Raw genomic sequence first — 18,634 nt, 5'->3', positions numbered from 1 at the left:
GTCAGTATGTAACTCTCCGTGGGTAATCTGCGCGCCTGCGGCCTTCCTTGGTTCTGGTAGCCGTTTCTCAGGCTCGCTCTCCGAAATCGAACTCTGATTCCCCGTATTTATAATATTTATAAATAATTATTTTTTATTAGCTTCACTTGTATGTCAGTATGTAACTCTCCGTGGGTAATTTGCGCGCCTGAATATTTTTGATAATCAACAAATAATAGTTTAAAAAACTAAAATCACGCTTTTATAAATAAACCAAACTAAAAGTAAAATAAATAATAGTTTAAAAACTAAAACACGCTTTTTATAGAAAACCAAACTAAAAATAGAAAATAAATTTAAATTAAGAATAGTGTTAAAAATTTCAATAAATATAAATTAATAATAGTGTAAATAAAAATGTATTTTATTTTAAAAAGCGTGGGGTGCTTTTTAAGATATTATAGAAATGATGATCCGTCTACTCATATTTGTCAATAAAATATTTATAACTATTGACACCATGCACCTCACGCTTTTTTTAAAATAAAATACATTTTTTTTATTTACACTATTATTAATTTATATTTATTGAAATTTTTAACACTATTCTTAATTTAAATTTATTTTCTACTTTTTAGTTTGGTTTTCTATAAAAAGCGTGTTTTTAGTTTTTTTAAACTATTATTTATTATTGATAAACTAAATATTAAATGTAAGAAATTTAATGGAGATACAAGTTGATATTGAACGGTGAATAAGTTAATTAATGCTTTAACAATTATATAAACAAATAGGGATAAAATTATACTGCACACAGATGTCACTAGGGTGGTTGTTTCGTCATCATTTCCTCTTACGTTTCAGTACGGTTAAAGCTTAGCCCATCAACCCCTTATCAAGCCCCTCCAACCCCCAAACCTGGAATGTGTGAGGAAAGCTTTACAAGCAGTAGTAACATGGCTGTTTCTTTGTGGTAAAAGATTTTTTATAATACGGAAATATTTATTTTTTCAATAATATTCCGTAGTTTAACTAATAACATAATACTATGATTATAATTTAGTGTGTTGTAATATATACATCAATTTATCTTCAACAATAATCTCTAACTTTAGTTGTAGTTATTTAACAATCCTAATGTTGAACTCTCACTCAAGTGATTTTATTTCTCAGTTTCAATAATAGAGAATTCAAAAAATGAGATTAAACATACATTTATGACCACGGTGAGTTTAAATACTAATTACAAATTATCACACTTAATTTTTTTTATAGTAAGTGCAGTCAAGAAGAAAATTACGTTAAGCCGCAATACCGTAAATCAATGACTTGACCAATCGACATAGTTTTCAACAATTCAAGGATATTTTTATTGTAAACTCATATATGCTTTAGTATAATGTCTAAAGTAAAAATTAAAATTTTTTATTTTAAATTACATTTTAATACAATTTGAAATTTCGGAAATTTACACTTTACATCAATTTGAAACGCTTCAAGCTCTGCTCAATTTCTTGATTTACGTATATTTACTTTTGATTGCGTTATAAATTTTTGTTCTCATAAATAATAATTATTAGTGCGACAAATTTTAGATTTTTCGCAACTAATTTTGACGGGATTCGTAATTATATTTAATCACGATATTAATCTCAAACTCTAGCGTAAATTTACTTTTTGGGAGAAGTATAAGTAGGACAATGGGGTAAATCGATATAAGGTTTTCATTCATGGTTAACTCCCTCACACGGACATATTGCTAGTTTTTGAAACAATATGGATTTCTTTAATAACTTATAAATACTAGTATTTAGCTGAATGTATCTATTTTTTTTTTTCAACCATTGTTGACAGAATTATTTTAATTTAAGCGTTGATCTCGTACAGATTTTTATCAATTTTTAGTAGATTTCATAAAAATCTAACTATTACAGCCGTCCTCATGGCGCAACTTTTAAAAAATTTAGTCATTTTCTGACTCTGTTTGTCGAGCTGAGTCAGAAAATATATATAGTTCAAAAGTTTATATATGTATGTATTTATATATATATATATATATATATATATATATTAGGGTGGCCCAAAAAAACCAACTATTTTTTTTTTTTGAGTCTCGAGTGAAAAAATGTTAGTTTTTGATGTTTTAAGAGCCCTCTCCAAAAGACAGTTCAAAAAAAAATTTTCAAGAGGCCACTCCAAATTTTTTAAAATTTCAAAAATCGTCAAAAATCGAACTTTTTTTTTTTTTAAATTTTTTTTCTCGTTACGGTATAATTTTATAAACTAAAAAAAAATAATTTTCTTAAAATTTCAGTTCAAAATTAAAATTTTAAAAGGTTGCTCATAATTTTTTTCAATTTATTAGTGCATTAGTTTAGATTTTTCCGAGCGACCTTTTACTATTCAAATTAAAATTCCATGCATTTTTTTTTTTTTATTTAGTACCATAATTGATAAAAATACATCACGAGATGAACTAAAAATCAAGCACAACATAGAAAATATAATTTTTTTTTAATTTAATAATTTTATTTAATCAACTGCCAGGCGTGGGTTCGAATCCCAAGCTGGTCTTAGAAACCAGCTTGTTTGAGATTTGACCTTGCCGCGTAGGTTAAGATTTTTACAAACCAAAAAGACCCCAACGTACCACTCCCAACATTTAAAGTCAGCGATATGACTAATTAAAGAAAAAAAAAAAAAACTATGAGCGACCTTTCAAAATTTAAATTTTGAACTGAAATTTTCAGAAACTTATTTTATTTTGGTCTATAAAATTATACCGTAACAATAAAAAAAAAATTAAAAAAAAAAAATTCGATTTTTGACGATTTTTGAAATTTTAAAAAATTTGGAGTGACCTCTTAAAAAATTTTTTTTTGAGCTGTCTTTTGGTGAGGGCTCTTAAAACATCAAAAACTAACATTTTTTCACTCGAGACTAAGAAAAAAAAAATAGTCGGTTTTTTTGGGCCACCCTAATATATATATATATATATATTTATACGATATAACGCAGCTTGTCAGCAAGATACACTGATAGAAGGATTTATTTGTATTAAATAATATTTGTTAATAGTTAACAAATCATTTATTAGAGACCACTTTTTAGTATTAAATAAATATTTCTTAGTATTTAAAATGATTTGTTTGTATTTAATAAATCTGATATTCATTTATTAAATATTAATAAATCTTTTTAAATACTAAGAAATATTTGTTAAGGACTAACAAATGGCTTCTAATAAATGATTTGTTAAATATTAGCTAATCTTTTTAACTATAAACAAATCCTTCTATCAGTGTAGCGTTCTCAATTTATATCCGATTGTTCTCAAACTCAACATGCTTTATCTATCGATAAATACCAAAGTTAAGTTCGAAGATGAGCTTAATCGGTCGAGTAGTTTAGAAATGACAGGATTTTGAAATTTTTAAAATCGTAAAAATTGATGTTTACACTGCTTTAACTTGATATAATTACTGAACTAGACAAGATATCGAAATTCGGTAAAATTTTTTATTATCATATATATTTTATCAGTATTATTTTATAACATTAGTTCATATTGAATTTTATTTTATGTAGTTTTTATCATTTCGATTCTAAATATTTTCTAAAATTGAAAATATTATATTTTTTTGTCCATTTGATGTCGGTTTGATTACTTCTTATAAGTTGCGAGAGAGAAGTTATGAAATCTACTTCCATTTCGGCTGCCGAATGGCCTTTTTTTTTTTCGTTTGGATAAAATAATTACATATGTTTAGTATACTATATTGCTTTGATATTTGACGATTTTTACACAGAAAGAATGATTCACTTGGACCAAGAAAATATTTTTCTTGCTAATTATTTTCTTGGGCGAAAAAAAAATTTTTTTTTGACAAGAAATTTCACTTATCCCAACAAAATTAATTCTCTTGCTTCAAGAAATAAGTATCTTGATCCAAGACAATTTATTTAAATCAAGAAAATTCGGTCTTCCTTCGGGCACCCGAAAATTTACTTGAGCCAAGAATTTTGTTGGCATTTTATTCTCCAGTCAAAAAATCATTTTTTCTGTGTAGATTAAGCTTTCCATTTTTGGACTTTTTCACTTTATTGACGTTTTGAAAAATATCCCCAATATTTAATACGAAATCAGATCTTATCATATATGGTTCAACTATGCAGAATAAAAAGTTTTTGCTATGATCTAAATTAAAAGTATCACAAAATTGGAAAAAAATTTTGTTTTCTTATATGAACTTCAAATTTTGTTAGAAAATACCAAAATTAAATTTTGAGCCTTTAACATTGATATTTAGAAGTCCAAATTGAAAATTTCCATTCAAATAACCTGTGAAAAATTTTTTTTAACTATCAAATTTCGTAATAGTAATTTTTGTAGGAAATTGAACAAACGAAAAAAAAATGTGACTTATGGACTTTTTTATAAATTCACTCTTTCAAAAATTATTATATTATATTTAGGGTTAAAGTTGGACATTTTAAAAATTTTCAGATATATTTTATATTTTCAACGAAATTATTATGATTTAGATAAAAAATTTTCATTTATTGTGAATAATCCCTAATTCTGAGTGTAGTAAAACCGAGAATTAATGATGAATTCCAACGCATAAAAAAGAATGTAGCTAAGTGTATTTCGAATTGTAGTTTTAATAAAAAATGAAAAATTTCATTTTCTGACCATTAAATATCAATACTGAGGGTTCGAATTTTAACAGAGTCTTTATTTTGGCATTCTCTGACGACATTTCAAGATCATTTGAAAAACGGTTTACTGTGCAGGCCATCCCTGAAACTTCCCTCTCTATTCAAGTTCAAAATGCTTGAAGCATTTTGTATCACAAATTTTTGAGCTCTTCAAGCTCAATAATACATTCAACTTTTGTACATTTCGAGCTCGAAAATTTAAAAGCTATAATCGAAAAACACCTTTTTGTAAATTTTGAATTGCAATATATCTCTCGAACGAATTAACCGATGTTGTTGTAGTTTGCGGCATGCAATGCATTTTATTGAGCACTAAAATGTAAAAATTTAGTTTAAAAATGGTCTGATGCTTCAGGGTTATATAACAAAAACACTTTTTTTGAATTTTTTCAACAGCGATATATCTTGAGCAAATTCACCAATTTGGATCCGATTTGCGGCATTCAACGGAGTTTTTTTTAGCATAAAAAATTATTTAATATCTGCATTATAATTTGACAAGAAATTTCAAGCGAAAAAACACGTTTTTAAATAACACTCTAGTTTTAAAGATATCCCGGAAAAATAGTTTTATGAAAATTTTATTTTTAATATATTTTAAAGTGTACCGCATCGAACTAATTCAAATACTTACACATGAAATCTAACGGCAATAGAACTCTAAACCAATAACTAACCAACTTTTAAAAACCTTAGATTTTCGTAGTGGGAAGTTAAAAATTTTTTTAATTTTTAAATAAATTAATTCTGACGTATTCTTTGCGCTTTAAATGAAAATACAATATTAATATTGTATATTATACAAAGAGAAGTTATTTTTATGCAAATATACAATTATCACAAGGCCATGCTGTACGCTAACTAAAAGATTTTTATTCTTTTCATAAATGCAATCAGGTCTGAACAGTATGATACAGATACGGAAAAGTAGAAAATAAAACAATTAAAAGATGGTTTCAGAAATGCATGAATATTATTTAAAATTGTAAATTAACTAAATTTTATTTATCTAATTTGCAATTGATAGAATGTTAGATGACTAAGTATCAAAATAATTTTGGTCAAGGGCGAAAATCAAACTCTGTTTTGTATATCAACCGAGATTAATATCACTTGCACGAAGAAAATTTTTTTTTTGTTTCAAGAATTATTTTTCTTGATGTTAAACTTTATTTTTTCTTGGTTTAAAAAAAAAAACTCTGTTGCATGACGCGAATAATTTTTAAAACCGATGGCGCATTCTTTAACTATCAACTTAATGAATTATTTTGAGGCTTACAGTAAACCAAAACAATTTTACCACAGTTACAATTATTCTAACTTCATTTAATAGACAGAAAAAAGACTGCTATTATAGTTTTTTCCCGCAGATGATGCAACTGTCTTGTTTCAACTAGTTAGTAACTGAAAGTTTCTATGCAAATGTTGTCGAAATAATATATTATAACTAAGAGTTTGTGAGATATATTTGTAAAAATGCTTACCGTAAGGTGGACGGTGTGGCTTAATGTATATAGAATAAGCGAAAGGAAATTTAGTATAGACCGGATAGCTCAAATGGTAGAGTAGCCGACATGTCTTCGGAAGGTTCTGGGTTCGAATCCCAGTCCGAGCTATCTAATAATTTTTTCTCGCATATTCTATAAACTCACATTAAGATGATCCTCTCCACATTCCTTTCTCAATCCTTTCCTACCAATATCCTGTTACGTGAATGTGGAACGCTTCACGTAATAATTACCGTAACTCCTATTCTTTCCCGCTTCACAGCATTATTTATATTTGTAAAAATACAAATTATATAGTACAGAAATAAAATAATTAGCACCCTGGATAATATAGTTATAATTTTTTTCAACCATCTTCAAATAGACAATACTCTTGACCAGTTATTCTTCATGAATAGTTATAAATAAAAATCTTTAATTTTATATTAACGTTAAGATTTACATAGTTTTTTTTATTTTTAATTTTTCATGCAAAGATCCAACAGCTTGCACAAATAATAGGATCACTTAATATTATAGAGTGATAACTATGTACAAGTGTGTTAATTTAAATCTGATATTAAATAGCAATATAACAGTAGACTTATAATGTATTATGTTTAGACTTTAAGCTTACGTTTAGGTTTAAAATTTAAATTTACCACAGTACATTACATTAACTCACTAATACTATCAAAGCCTTAGTTTTCTACAGTACTTTGTTTATTTTTTATTTATTTATTTAATTTCAATGCCATCAAGGCGAAGGCCGAAAGGCAAAAGTACATATTTTATAAAGTAAAGTAAGTTCGGGTATTTTTTTCTTTTAAATAAGAATTTAGAATTAACAATTTATACATTGCACATGATAAATTATAACATTTTGATGTCTAAATAAAATTTGATAGATTAAATGGATTTATATTCAGGATAATAAATATTTTTCACACTCACTGTTTGTCTTCTATTTCAAAATTTAAAAATGAAATTAAAAGCTATAAGGTTTCAGTGATTAGTGCATTTATAATCTGATATTCAAGTCCTTCTTTTGAAAAAAAATCTGGAAATCGATTGACCGCGCAGGTCAACCTTAGAACTTCCCGCTAAGTTCGAATTTGAAGCGCCTTAAAATTTTTTTTTGGTTAATATTTGAGCTTTTCAAGCTCAAAGCACCGTTTTTCATATTTTGAGCTCTTCGAGCACAAAATGTATTTCTTAAGCATCTATAACTTTTGAATGCGTCGTTCGATTTTCTTTTTTAAAAAAGCATTCGACGCAGTTTTTAAAGCACTAAAATATATACATGGTTTTATTATGATTTTTTCGCACGCTTTAAAGTTATTTTTAAAAAACAGAAAAATTCAAAATTTTTTTTTTTATTTTTTTTTTTTAATTTCTTCGGAATGGCTCGACAGATTAACTCTCAAATCTAATCAGATCTAAATTTTGATAAACTCTTTCGAATCACGTATCATAGAATTCAATCGGTTGATTCATTTTTGAGAAACGGTACGACGAAAATTTATTTACACACACGCGGCCGGGAATCTTGGCAGGAATAGTCAGAATGGCTTTCTGGGGCCTCAAAACATGAAGATCCAATGAAAACTCGACTTTCGAAAATCGGACCCAAAATCAATAACTTCCCTTTATTGGAAAATTTTCAATTTTCTTAGCGGGAAGTTAAAAATGAGCAATGTTGTAATGAGAAATTAATTTGTTAAAAATTTTATTTTTTAGCTAAAGAAATAAAAAATTTTCTCACAGTAAATTTCTTGTTAAAAAAAAGTTTTCTAGATTTGGGAAAGAACAATTTTGGAGTTTTTAACAAAAAAGTTGCGGTTAAAAAAATTTTGATTTCTTCAGCTAAGAAATAAAATTATTCGAAATTTTCAACAAATTAATTTCTTGTCACAACAGTGCTAATTTTTTCAAGAGAAATTTTTTCTCAGTGTAAAAGATCTAAGAGGCTAAAGCATTGGTCGATAGGAGTTGATTAAATCCGAATAAGTTTAGGGCTTTTTCACTGCTGATAACCAAGTGCCCTTGTAGCAATTTGGTAAAAGCCTTGTGCCAGCATGGATCAAGATATTTTAGAAAGATTTTAGATCAAGAATTGGTTCAGATTCTTGACCAAGATTGGTCAAGACTTGAGTCAGAATTTGTCAAGAATTTGACCAGAAATCTGGGACCATCTATTGCTAAAGTTTGGGACTATACTATAGAGTAGAAGTTCTCATTCTGTTAAAAAATATTTTACTATTTCTTGCGATAATTCAACTTTTTACATATCGTAGAAAGCTAAATTAATTTTTTAAACTTGTTAACTAGACTATAAGTGAAAACCACTGCAATACTATACTTTTCACATTCAAGTGGAAAGGAGGAAAATCGGTGCGCGCTCGTCGTTTTTTGCGTTTCTCGCACAAGTCTATGTCAAGACTCTGGGCCAAGAATCTGGTCAAATTCTGGGCACAGACTGTCCCAAGTCTGTCGCCAGTCTGGATAAAGAATCTTGATCAAGTGTCTTGGTCGAAAATTGTCCAATTCTTTACAAAGTGCTTCTCCAAGTATCTTGCCAAAGAATCTTGCCTAATTATATTGCTACTAGGGTGATTATACACCGAAGTTAACGTGTATAGTGGTGCAGACTGGTCAAATGATGATTAAAACTGTTCATAGTTGATTAAAAATCTAGAAATAGTGTCGACAAAACACTTTATGGAATTTTTGAGACAGCAATTCGAAACTTATGTTGACAAAACACATTTTTGAAAATTTTTCATCAACGATTGTGAAGTATAGAGCTAATTAATCCTGAAATAAATCAACATATGAAAAAAAAATCATTTCGAAAGGTCATTTTCTTAATAATTTTTTGTGAGATTTACAAAATCAATTTGACCTTTTAGTTCAGATTTCTATAAAATAAATCACATCTCAGTTGATTTCTTTGTTCAAAATTTATAAGAGGTATACACACCCGTCATCATAAATAATAAACAAAAGTGTTATATGTATATATGATATAAAAAATAAATGCAGTCATCAGTCAATACTAAATGTATTTATGTATTGGGAAATATCACGTTACTAATGCTTTCATTTACCGCGTATATCCTCACGAACAGTGATCTGACATGCTTTCTAGAACAAAAGAACAAGTACACTATGATTATTGGAGAAAAACAAAGAAATTTTTAATTTTTGAGTCCTTCAACTAACAATAGCTTTTAATCAAATTCAATTAATGATTATAATCAGTAGCTTTAACGTATCGTGATGACAAAGTTCCATTTAATTAGTTGGTATAGAACTAATTTTGCAATGTTTTTTCTATAGAAACATATTTTTTATATTACTTCTTATCGCTCAAATAATCTTTAAAATATTCTACTAATTAATTTTGAAAACTACTCAGATCTATATTCTCAATAAAAATTTACCAAATGCTGCAAGCTTTAATCAAATTAGCTACTTAATTCGTTTGAGAGATATTTTCGAAAAATTTTCGTAAGCAGGCGCAAACTTTCTTGAAATTTCATAAAAATTTCATAGAATTTTATAAAAATAGGTATATAAAATTTAATTAAGTCACGATAAATTTTATCAACTTTCAACACTAAAATTTCATGGAAAAATTCTTTTTCCGGTCTGATTCAAATAATATGGTTGTCATCGTTGATACAAACATCAGCTTCATCTTTTATTTGCTTACTACAATTTGACTACTCTTCATATCAACCTATAAGCTTATTTAATGAAAAAAACAAGTAAACCTTTTTTTATAGAAAATATATTAGCTGATCGTATAACATAAATATCAACCTAGTTATGCATGTGAAGAAATATATTGAATAAATTCATCGCGCAGTCGTGGATTTGCTGACAATGAAATGAACAATTAAATGTACCGCTAATGTCACTACAGGCGAGGGTAGTCTTCACGCTACAAATGAGATGCACAAGTACGTAGGGATCTTTGATGGGTAGCTTTTCATTATGAAAAGAAGAAAACTCAATTGAACGTTCTTATATTTACAGGAGAGTTGATAGCGACCTTTTTTTACTATAAATACATTTATCGTTTTCTTCACATTTTTGTGAATTTATTTTAATTAATTTGAAGACAAATGCTGCACGAAGTTGATAAATAATTTTTGTAAATAAAAAATGCATTGAAATTGAAATTTAAAGTGGATACATTCAGTTACAATAAATATAATGGATAGTAAAAAAGTTTTAGATCTTATTTTCTTCTTAGACGTGTGTCAAGTGTATTTTCAAACACGGAAAAAAAATTTGAGAGACATATATACGCTTTGGGCAATAATAACTTTTGTTCGTGATGAGGACTCGGCTGAATTTTTGCGGTGGTGTCAAGCATATAATGTGAAACATTTGAGAGAATGCCGGGATGAAAAAATTAAACAGAAAAAAAAACTTTCGAGAACTGAAAAAATTTGTTTAGAGAAACGAATTTTACGAGTTTTGCAAGAACTATTTTATTGCGGATGTCTTCCGAACAATTAAATTCTAAGCCGTTTTTAATCAAATCAGTGTTTTAACAGATAGAAAAATATATTTTTTTTAGTAGTTTTTAAAATAATTTTGTTTTACACTTATCTTGATATTTGAAAATAATTTCAGTACTTTTGCCACATCGGTGGAAGATACAAAACTTCTTAGTTGACAGTAATGTCTGAAAGCGAAGGAGAACAAACGGCTAGATCAATAGCATTAGAACAAGTTTATGTTCATGAAGTTTATGAGCAGTGTGCTGAAAAAACCGCCCAAAGTCGTCATTGGCCGAAAGTTTATAAATTTCTCGAAGAACTTGAACCCGGAGCTCTTGTTTGTGATATAGGTAATGAAACAAATTCATTTTTATTAACTCAGCATAATTTTCACTAATGGTCTTTTTCTTGTTTAGGTTGCGGAAATGGTAAATATTTAACTATCAATAACAATATCTTTCAAGTTGGCGCAGATAAGTGTAAAAAATTTACGGAAATCGCTCGACAAAAAAATAACGAAGTAAGAATCAATATTTTTATAAATTACAAAACTCGATTAAAATGAAGATAAATTATTATTTTATAAAATTCACAGGTATTAGTATGCGACAATTTAGTATTACCCTTTCGAGACGAAAGTTTCGATGCAGTTTTATCAATCGCTGTAGTTCATCACTTCGCAACAACCGAAAGAAGAGTAAATGCATTAAGAGAACTTGCACGTGTTTTGAGAATTGGTGGAAAACTGGTGATATCAGTTTGGGCTATGGAACAAAGACATAAAAAGGTATTTTAAAATTCTGATGAAGAAATCTAATTTGAAATAATTAAAAACAATTTGAAACAATTCGAAATGATTTGAGTTTAATATTATATAGAAATAAACTTTACATGCATTGTTTGAATCATTTTAAATTAGATCTTTTAATTAGGGAAGACTAAATTTTTTTTTTATTTCATATATTTGCATAAAATTTTATGTATTAAACGGAAAATTTTATTTTGATATAAAATTAATCTATTTAAGTTATTTTTCAAATCTTTCTAAAATTGAAACATATTACATGAATTTTTATGCGACACTGAAACGTTTTGGAAAGCTTTATATTTTTGTATGATCTTCTGAAACTTTTTCCATTTGCAAAAAACTTTGCTTTGTAATAATCTGGGAAATTTCAAGACAATTTAAAATATTCAATCAATTCTGAAACACTGAAAGGCATTTTTTTATCTTTACTTTTTTTCAGTTTGAATCTCAAGATGTCTTGATTCCTTGGCCCAAAGCATACTGCTTAAATTCCACGTGCAACTGTGGGACTAAAATTCCATGTGATGATGAGCAATGTTACCATCTAACACCAAAATCTGTTTTGGCATCAAAACGCGAACAGAAGTATAAATGTCGACAATACAAAAATGATCCTTTTGTTAATTCATCGCCATCTACTAGTAGTTTATCGAGCCCTAATGAAACTTGTTATAGTTTTTTTCGTCGTGCTTTACAGGTATTGTTTTTTTTTTTTTTTATCTTATGTTACATTAACTTTTCTGAAATATTTGAAGAAAAAAAGATTTTTCTTTTTTTTTTCCCCCAGAAATTAGCAGGGAAGAAAAGTTTTAGTCATCGTCCTTGGTTTTTTGACTCTTTTCACAATATTAGCTGTAAAAATCACGACCATGAAATCGATTCTGATGACAATTCTGATATCGATGATATTCCTATTGAATTAAGGCGACTAGAAAATGATAATGTAAGGTTAAATAAACAGAATGATACTTTCAGTATTAAGTCTAAAAGTCTTGGTGATATTTTGGAAATTCAACACCTTGACTTAGTACGAACACGATCGAGTAACCCGGATCTATGGTCAACAGTTACTTTAGAAGAAAAAAATAATGATCGACTTTCGCAACAAACTTCATTAGAAAAATATAAATCCCGATTAACTAAACAAAAAAGTTGTTGCATAGAAGATACATATTCTGGAGAAGCTTTACAAATTACTTCCATTCGAGAATTTATTAAAAATCTTCCAGAATTACAGGCAAACGTAAGTATTTTCATTTTTACATAATTAAAATAAAGTTCTATTGGTTTTTCTAAATTTTTGACAATACTTGAATAAATATTTTCTTTGCTTACAGACCACGAAAAGTAGATCCGGAAAGCATCCAAGTATCATAAAACAATCTTCGATGAACGAGGAACTTATGTCGATCGAACGTTTAGCAGAAAGAAATCATGTACGTCACAAAATTATAAAACAAATATCATTAAATGAAGAATTTATTTATAAAAATAAAACAATGAACAAATTAGACGATGATATATCTAGTGGAGCATCACGACGATTTCAATTATTGAAAAGTGGCCTTACTAACCGAATCAAGCAATCGACAACAAATGTGGAAAAAGTATCTTCAATAGCTATAAAAAATGGATTAGTTAAAATTTTTCAAAATTGGAAATCATTAGATGGTAATTCTGATGATCAGACAGACAATAAAAATCTTGAAGAACCTACAACTCAACCAGAAGAAAATGCTTCGTTGACAACTTTAAAAAAAGAAGCTGAAATTGAGCGATTTTCATCAAAAGAAGATGGTTCAGATTCATCTAAAGACAGTAGCCTACAAAGTGACACAAGTGTTGATTCTGAAGATAGTTTTGCATCAGTTATTTATGTGCCAAAAAAACAAATTTTGCCTATCGATGTCACTGCAACACCCTCCTCTCAATTACGAGCAACATCAGCGCCACCGTCTCCGAGAATTAAACATCCGCCTGATTTTCATAAACCAAAAATAAAAATGATGACAATTTTACCGTTATTAAAACAATTTCCTGCTACTAGTAAATCATTGCCACCTCCTAGCCCGCCTGGACTCTCACCAAAAACTTTTAATTCCAATACACAATCGTTTTTTAATAATCGAACTGCTGCCTACAATTTTGATAAGCCTGCAAGCAAACAATTAAATGAGCTAGTACCAATTAATTCTGAACTTAATTCTCACACTGAAGATCCAATAACAAACAGCTTAATAATAAGTACAGATGAAGATAATTCACATACTACCAAAGAAAATAACAATAAAGAAGAAATAAATCAAAATGAATTAAGTTTAAAGGATCATAAGCCATCGCCGAATTCAGATGATAGTGATAATTCGATATTAATGCAATCTAAATGCAGCATAGAGTTTAACAAATCACCAAATGAATCACTCGACAAGTCTAATAAAGAATCTTTTAATGATGAAGATAGCAGAAAATGTAGGTTGAATCAAATAAAGGAATTATTACAACAAAAGCCAGGATTTGCAACTAGATGCTCAAAACCAGCGTTTCCTTTGGTTCGAAGAGCGTCTACAGCTACTGTGGGAAGACTAGAAGCTGTTGCAAAAACATTACCAAGACTTTTGTCGTTAGAATTGTTTAATCCAGAAACAGATGACTTGGACAGTGATTCTAGTGGTGTTTCTTCACCAGATTCTGTAGATTCTGTTGTGAGTGTTATTTCTGATGAACGTTTTACTAAAGAAATAAAAGTCCTACAGACTAAACAATTAGAAACATCAGAAGTATCTGAAATTAATAAAAAATCAACTAACAGTTCTGATGAATCTGCTGTAAATAATGATAGGGAACAATTGAATGAATCAACAATTTTATCCATTTCTGCATCATCATCACAGTCGCTTAGAATACTTGAAAGATCTGCTAGTTTAGGTAGTTATCATGAAAGTTCTGCTGATAAATTAATTGAATTACGATCCGAATCAAAAGTATTTTCAAAAGTACCAAGTCATACCGACATATCCAATTCATCAATTAACAACAATGAAACTTCTATTTATGATGATATTTGGAACAAAAAATGTAATGATAATCTTATTGATTTTACTGAAAAAATAACCGAAAATTTAATCAATGATATTGATCATTATTGTAAAGAACGAACTATTGAAATTTATAATGATGTAACAATTGATAATACAACGGAACCTAACTCTAATAGTTCTTTAGCACAACATATTTCTAGTCTTAATACATTAGAAGAAACACCAAAATCTAATTCTATGATGTGGTTAAAAAATCAAATTGGCGATCATTTTTCAAAATCCACCAATAAATTTAAAGAAGATGATCATTTTTATGGAATCGATTCTGAAGATACAATGGGTTTTGTTATGGTATCAAAAACCGGGGAAGTTGAAGAAAATAAACAATATTTAGTTGAGTCAAAAATAATTACTGATGAGAAGAAGAACCAAAAACTTTCTCAAACTTTAAGGTCTAATAAAAATCATGATTCTGCTGATTTAAGTGATTCATCAACATCTTATAGTTCTCCTGTGGTATTTCAAGACTCTAACGACGTTGAGTATAAATTTATAGAAAATAAGACAATATGTCCGTACAACAAAAAATCTGAATCGGGAGATAAGTTCAGAGATAAAAAAACTAATACGTCAAATAGGAATAATTACAGTGAATCATCATCGCAAGAATCTCTTCCGTCAGAACGAGAAGGTGGCGCTATTACTTATCATCAATATTATCATGTATTTAGAGAAGGCGAACTTGATCAGTTGATCAATAAATACGTTGAAAATTTACATATTATTTCTTCGTATTATGATCATGCCAACTGGTGTATTGTTGCTGAAAAAGTTCAAGTTTGGACTATATAAAATTTTATATCTTGTAAAAATTAGATATTTTATATGCTATGAATTATACGTTGCTTACTTATTTACCATCTCGAAGACATCGATTATAATGTTAAAGAAACTAATGAAGCCGTATAAGTGCATCCTGGGATTAACTAAATCGATTTTGTTTTCTTTTGTAAAAATAATTATTGTATAGCTTAAATAAAACTTAATTGTAATTCATAATCTTACAATATTTGTGTGTTAAAAAAAATAAATTATCATTAAATTCTATTCTTTTCATAAGTATTTATATAAACAAACTCAGAATTTAAAAATAAAACTGAGGACCGTTCGGTTCTACCGGATATGCAAAAGTAGTTTTCAATACCAAGTAGAATAATAGAATCTTTAATTGTGAAATTAATCTCAAATAACAACATCAGCAGTTTTAATGAGTAGTTTTTAGAATTGACAATTTTATTGTTTAAAGTAGCTTTTCAGCTGTACGGCAATTAAAAATAAATTTTTTTTTTACAGAATTCATTGTTGTAAAATAAAGAATTTTTATTTGAAAAGTTGTTTAATTTTTTATTTTTATTAATAGATAAGCTATTAATTATGTATGAGAAAAATTTTTTAGGAAAACTCAATAAATTTGTAGATATGCGGCTTTTCACTTATTTTTAACCTTGGCTTTACTCGGATGGATATCTTCGTAGCATAACTCACATCCTAACAAATGTTTAACAAAAAATATTTAGAATTAAATTTTAAGGACCAATTAAACAAACCTCATAAGTTCCTTATCTTTAGTCTTTTTTATTTTTGCATGCATGGATGATTTTTCAACAATATTAATAAATAGATTGAGTATTTATTGAACTCCTTTGATCAGACTGTAACAGTTTTAACGGTATTTAGTAAATAGCTTATTGATTTATTCCCAATGACTTTAATATAACTACTGACTTTTTTTTTATGATTGCTCTTAATAATATTGAAGAAAATTTATATTATATTTTTATTTTTATTTAGCCTTTCCTTGGGCTGCAACAGCAGCCATAGCAGCTTTAACTGTTTCTTCATCTCCTAAGAATTTCATTGAGACGACCGGTTTGAAATTTTCATCCAATTCATAAACAAATGGTATTCCCGTTGGTAAATTCAAACTCATTATTTGGTCATTACTCAATTCTGAAATAGTATTTAACATGTAAATTAAAATAAATATTAATAATTGAAGTTAATTAAATAATTGTAACCTTTAATAAAATTTTTATGATAAATTGCAATATTTTTGGCTATGTCAGAAATAAAACAATTAGATAAGTCGAATTTTTAATTTATCGATTGAAATATTTTTTTTTTTTAATCATAAAAAATCGAAAAATTGATCATTTCAAAATTTTTTCTTCATCAAATTATTTTGTTTTTGATAAAACTTAGAAAAAAAAAAATTGTAATTGCTCAAACAAAATTTAATCATCAAAATTTGTCAAGTATTTTGTAGAAGTTCATAAATTTAATTTTCACCAATAAATTATAATTTTAATAAATTTTTCAATTTATATTCTTGATATTTAGCATCTAAATTATTATCTTAAAATTAAAAAAATTTTCTTTGATACTTTTTAGTCAAAAATTATATCCAGAAATTTGTATCCAATAATTTTCTTGTCTGCAATTTTTGTATAGTCACGAATATGAATAAATACATACATAAATACTTTCAAATCAACAAGTGCAAAATTTATGAAAATTAAATTAGCCGACATCTGAAAATTTTTGTTGAAAAAATTAACAAAAAAAATTTCACATGTAGAAAATTTGAAAAATAATTCGTGCAATTTTTTTTAAGTATTTTTTTATTTGCAATTTAATTGTTGAAAAAAAATAGAAAAATTTTTGAATGTCGGCTAACTTTAGTATCATTAAAATTTTACTAATTTAGCAAAAAAAAAAAAAAAAAAAAAAATATCCATATATACTTACGGTCGAGATGTTTGACAATTCCTCTCAAACTATTTCCATGAGCAGCAATGATAATTTTCTTTCCCTCTTTTAAATGAGGAATAATAACATCATTCCAGTATGGCAGAGTTCGCTTGATAGTCAATTCAAGAGATTCAAATTTAGGAAATTCATCAGGTTTAGGACCATCTTTGTAGCGCTCATCTTTTACAATGTTATCATAGTATTTATGATCAGCTTCCATGGGTGGTGGAGGAGTATCAAACGATCTTCTCCAAATCTGGACTTGTTCTTCACCATATTTAGCAGCAGTCTCAGCTTTGTTCATACCAGTAAGACCACCATAATGACGTTCATTTAAACGCCAAGTTTTAAAAATAGGAATATTTTCTTGGCCGATTTCTTTCAAAATTGTTCCAAGAGTAACTTGCGCTCGTGTTAACACGGAGGTATGTGCTTCATCAAATCGATAGCCTGAATCTTTGAGCGCTTTTCCAGCAGCAATAGCTTCATTTTTACCTAAAAATTAAAAGTAACAATAAAAAATTAATTCAAAATAAAATAAGTCAGACGAATCCTTTTATGATGAAATAGCCACAACTTTTGGCCGGGAATGGAATATTTTATTACATCGCATAACTTACCTTTCTCGGATAATCCTGCATCAAACCAACCACAAAATAAATTTAATTGGTTCCATTCACTTTCCCCGTGACGGACCATAACAATTCTGTATTTTGCCATTATTCTGTTTTATTTTAAATTATAGATACACAAAACAATCTCGGATGTTGCGTTTACGTAACTAACTTTTTTCTTTTATAGTCGGTGACAAAAAATTATCATGTGTTACATGCATATAATAATAATAATAATAATTTAGTTTTAAGGAGCATGCTCTGTGACAGTGGTGAATATCTATTGACTAACTTACAAAATTTTATATCCACCAGGTAGCGCTAATCGTCAACGCGCACAGAAAAGCCGAAAAGTAGTCAGTTTAAAATTCTAACTTGCAATGAAAATTAATTTAGCAGATATTTAATAATTTTAAGAATTTTGGTGACAAATAAATTATTGCAAAAAAAATTAGAAAAAAAATTGACGTGTAGAAATCTAAAAAAATTAAAAATGCAATTTTTTAAAAATAATTTTTTCGAACAAATTTGTTTGTTGAAAAGTTAAAAAATATTCAAAAATGGTCAAAAGCTTAAATGTCATAACTTGTAGCCACTAATCCTGAATTTATCTTTAAATAATACTGATTTGTCGCTAATTTTTTAAGCTTAATTATTT

The 18,634-nt window shown here is 27.7% G+C and overlaps 2 protein-coding genes across 5 annotated transcripts; one reads left to right on the top strand and one right to left on the bottom strand.

Moving 5' to 3' along the window:
- Positions 1–841: 841 nt before the first annotated feature.
- LOC123262783 (nuclear pore complex protein DDB_G0274915) lies at positions 842–15,627 on the top strand. 3 transcript variants are annotated; one of them, XM_044725199.1, is made up of 8 exons: positions 842–952; positions 1,153–1,205; positions 10,839–11,055; positions 11,122–11,225; positions 11,301–11,492; positions 11,953–12,210; positions 12,301–12,756; positions 12,851–15,627. In XM_044725199.1, exons 3-8 carry the CDS (start codon positions 10,887–10,889, stop codon positions 15,401–15,403), a joined length of 3,732 nt encoding a protein of 1,243 aa, XP_044581134.1. In that variant the 5' UTR covers positions 842–952; positions 1,153–1,205; positions 10,839–10,886; the 3' UTR covers positions 15,404–15,627. The 3 variants fall into 3 exon arrangements, with proteins under 3 accessions (XP_044581134.1, XP_044581133.1, XP_044581135.1); XM_044725198.1 differs by having other exon boundaries at positions 848–952; positions 1,095–1,205; XM_044725200.1 differs by lacking the exons at positions 842–952; positions 1,153–1,205 and adding an exon at positions 1,304–1,387.
- A 539-nt stretch (positions 15,628–16,166) lies between these two features.
- On the bottom strand, positions 16,167–18,210 carry LOC123262833 (phosphoglycerate mutase 2). 2 transcript variants are annotated; one of them, XR_006509040.1, is made up of 4 exons: positions 17,983–18,210; positions 17,360–17,857; positions 16,337–16,561; positions 16,167–16,263 (listed from the first exon to the last, which is right to left on the bottom strand). XR_006509040.1 is itself a non-coding variant. In XM_044725304.1 (3 exons), the coding sequence occupies exons 1-3, from the start codon at positions 18,080–18,082 to the stop codon at positions 16,395–16,397; spliced, it is 765 nt and encodes a 254-aa protein (XP_044581239.1). In that variant the 5' UTR covers positions 18,083–18,209; the 3' UTR covers positions 16,167–16,394. The 2 variants fall into 2 exon arrangements, 1 of the variants encoding a protein (XP_044581239.1); XM_044725304.1 differs by having other exon boundaries at positions 16,167–16,561; positions 17,983–18,209.
- Positions 18,211–18,634: the final 424 nt, after the last annotated feature.

Source organism: Cotesia glomerata, linkage group LG4, assembly GCF_020080835.1.
Source record: "Cotesia glomerata isolate CgM1 linkage group LG4, MPM_Cglom_v2.3, whole genome shotgun sequence".
NCBI classification, from domain to species: Eukaryota; Metazoa; Arthropoda; class Insecta; order Hymenoptera; family Braconidae; genus Cotesia; species Cotesia glomerata.
The sequence above is the reverse complement of the archived record's forward strand: the minus strand, read 5'-3'. Positions and strand labels throughout refer to the sequence as shown.

Coding starts and splice junctions, on each gene's coding strand:
- LOC123262783 (XM_044725199.1), top strand. CDS start 10,887: ATGTCTGAAAGCGAAGGAGAACAAACGGCTAGATCAATAGCATTAGAA. Junction 11,226..11,300: donor CTCGACAAAAAAATAACGAA/GTAAGAATCAAT, acceptor TAAAATTCACAG/GTATTAGTATGCGACAATTT. Junction 12,757..12,850: donor TTCCAGAATTACAGGCAAAC/GTAAGTATTTTC, acceptor CTTTGCTTACAG/ACCACGAAAAGTAGATCCGG.
- LOC123262833 (XM_044725304.1), bottom strand. CDS start 18,082: ATGGCAAAATACAGAATTGTTATGGTCCGTCACGGGGAAAGTGAATGG. Junction 17,858..17,982: donor TGCAGGATTATCCGAGAAAG/GTAAGTTATGCG, acceptor TTTAATTTTTAG/GTAAAAATGAAGCTATTGCT. Junction 16,562..17,359: donor AATTGTCAAACATCTCGACC/GTAAGTATATAT, acceptor ATACTATTTCAG/AATTGAGTAATGACCAAATA.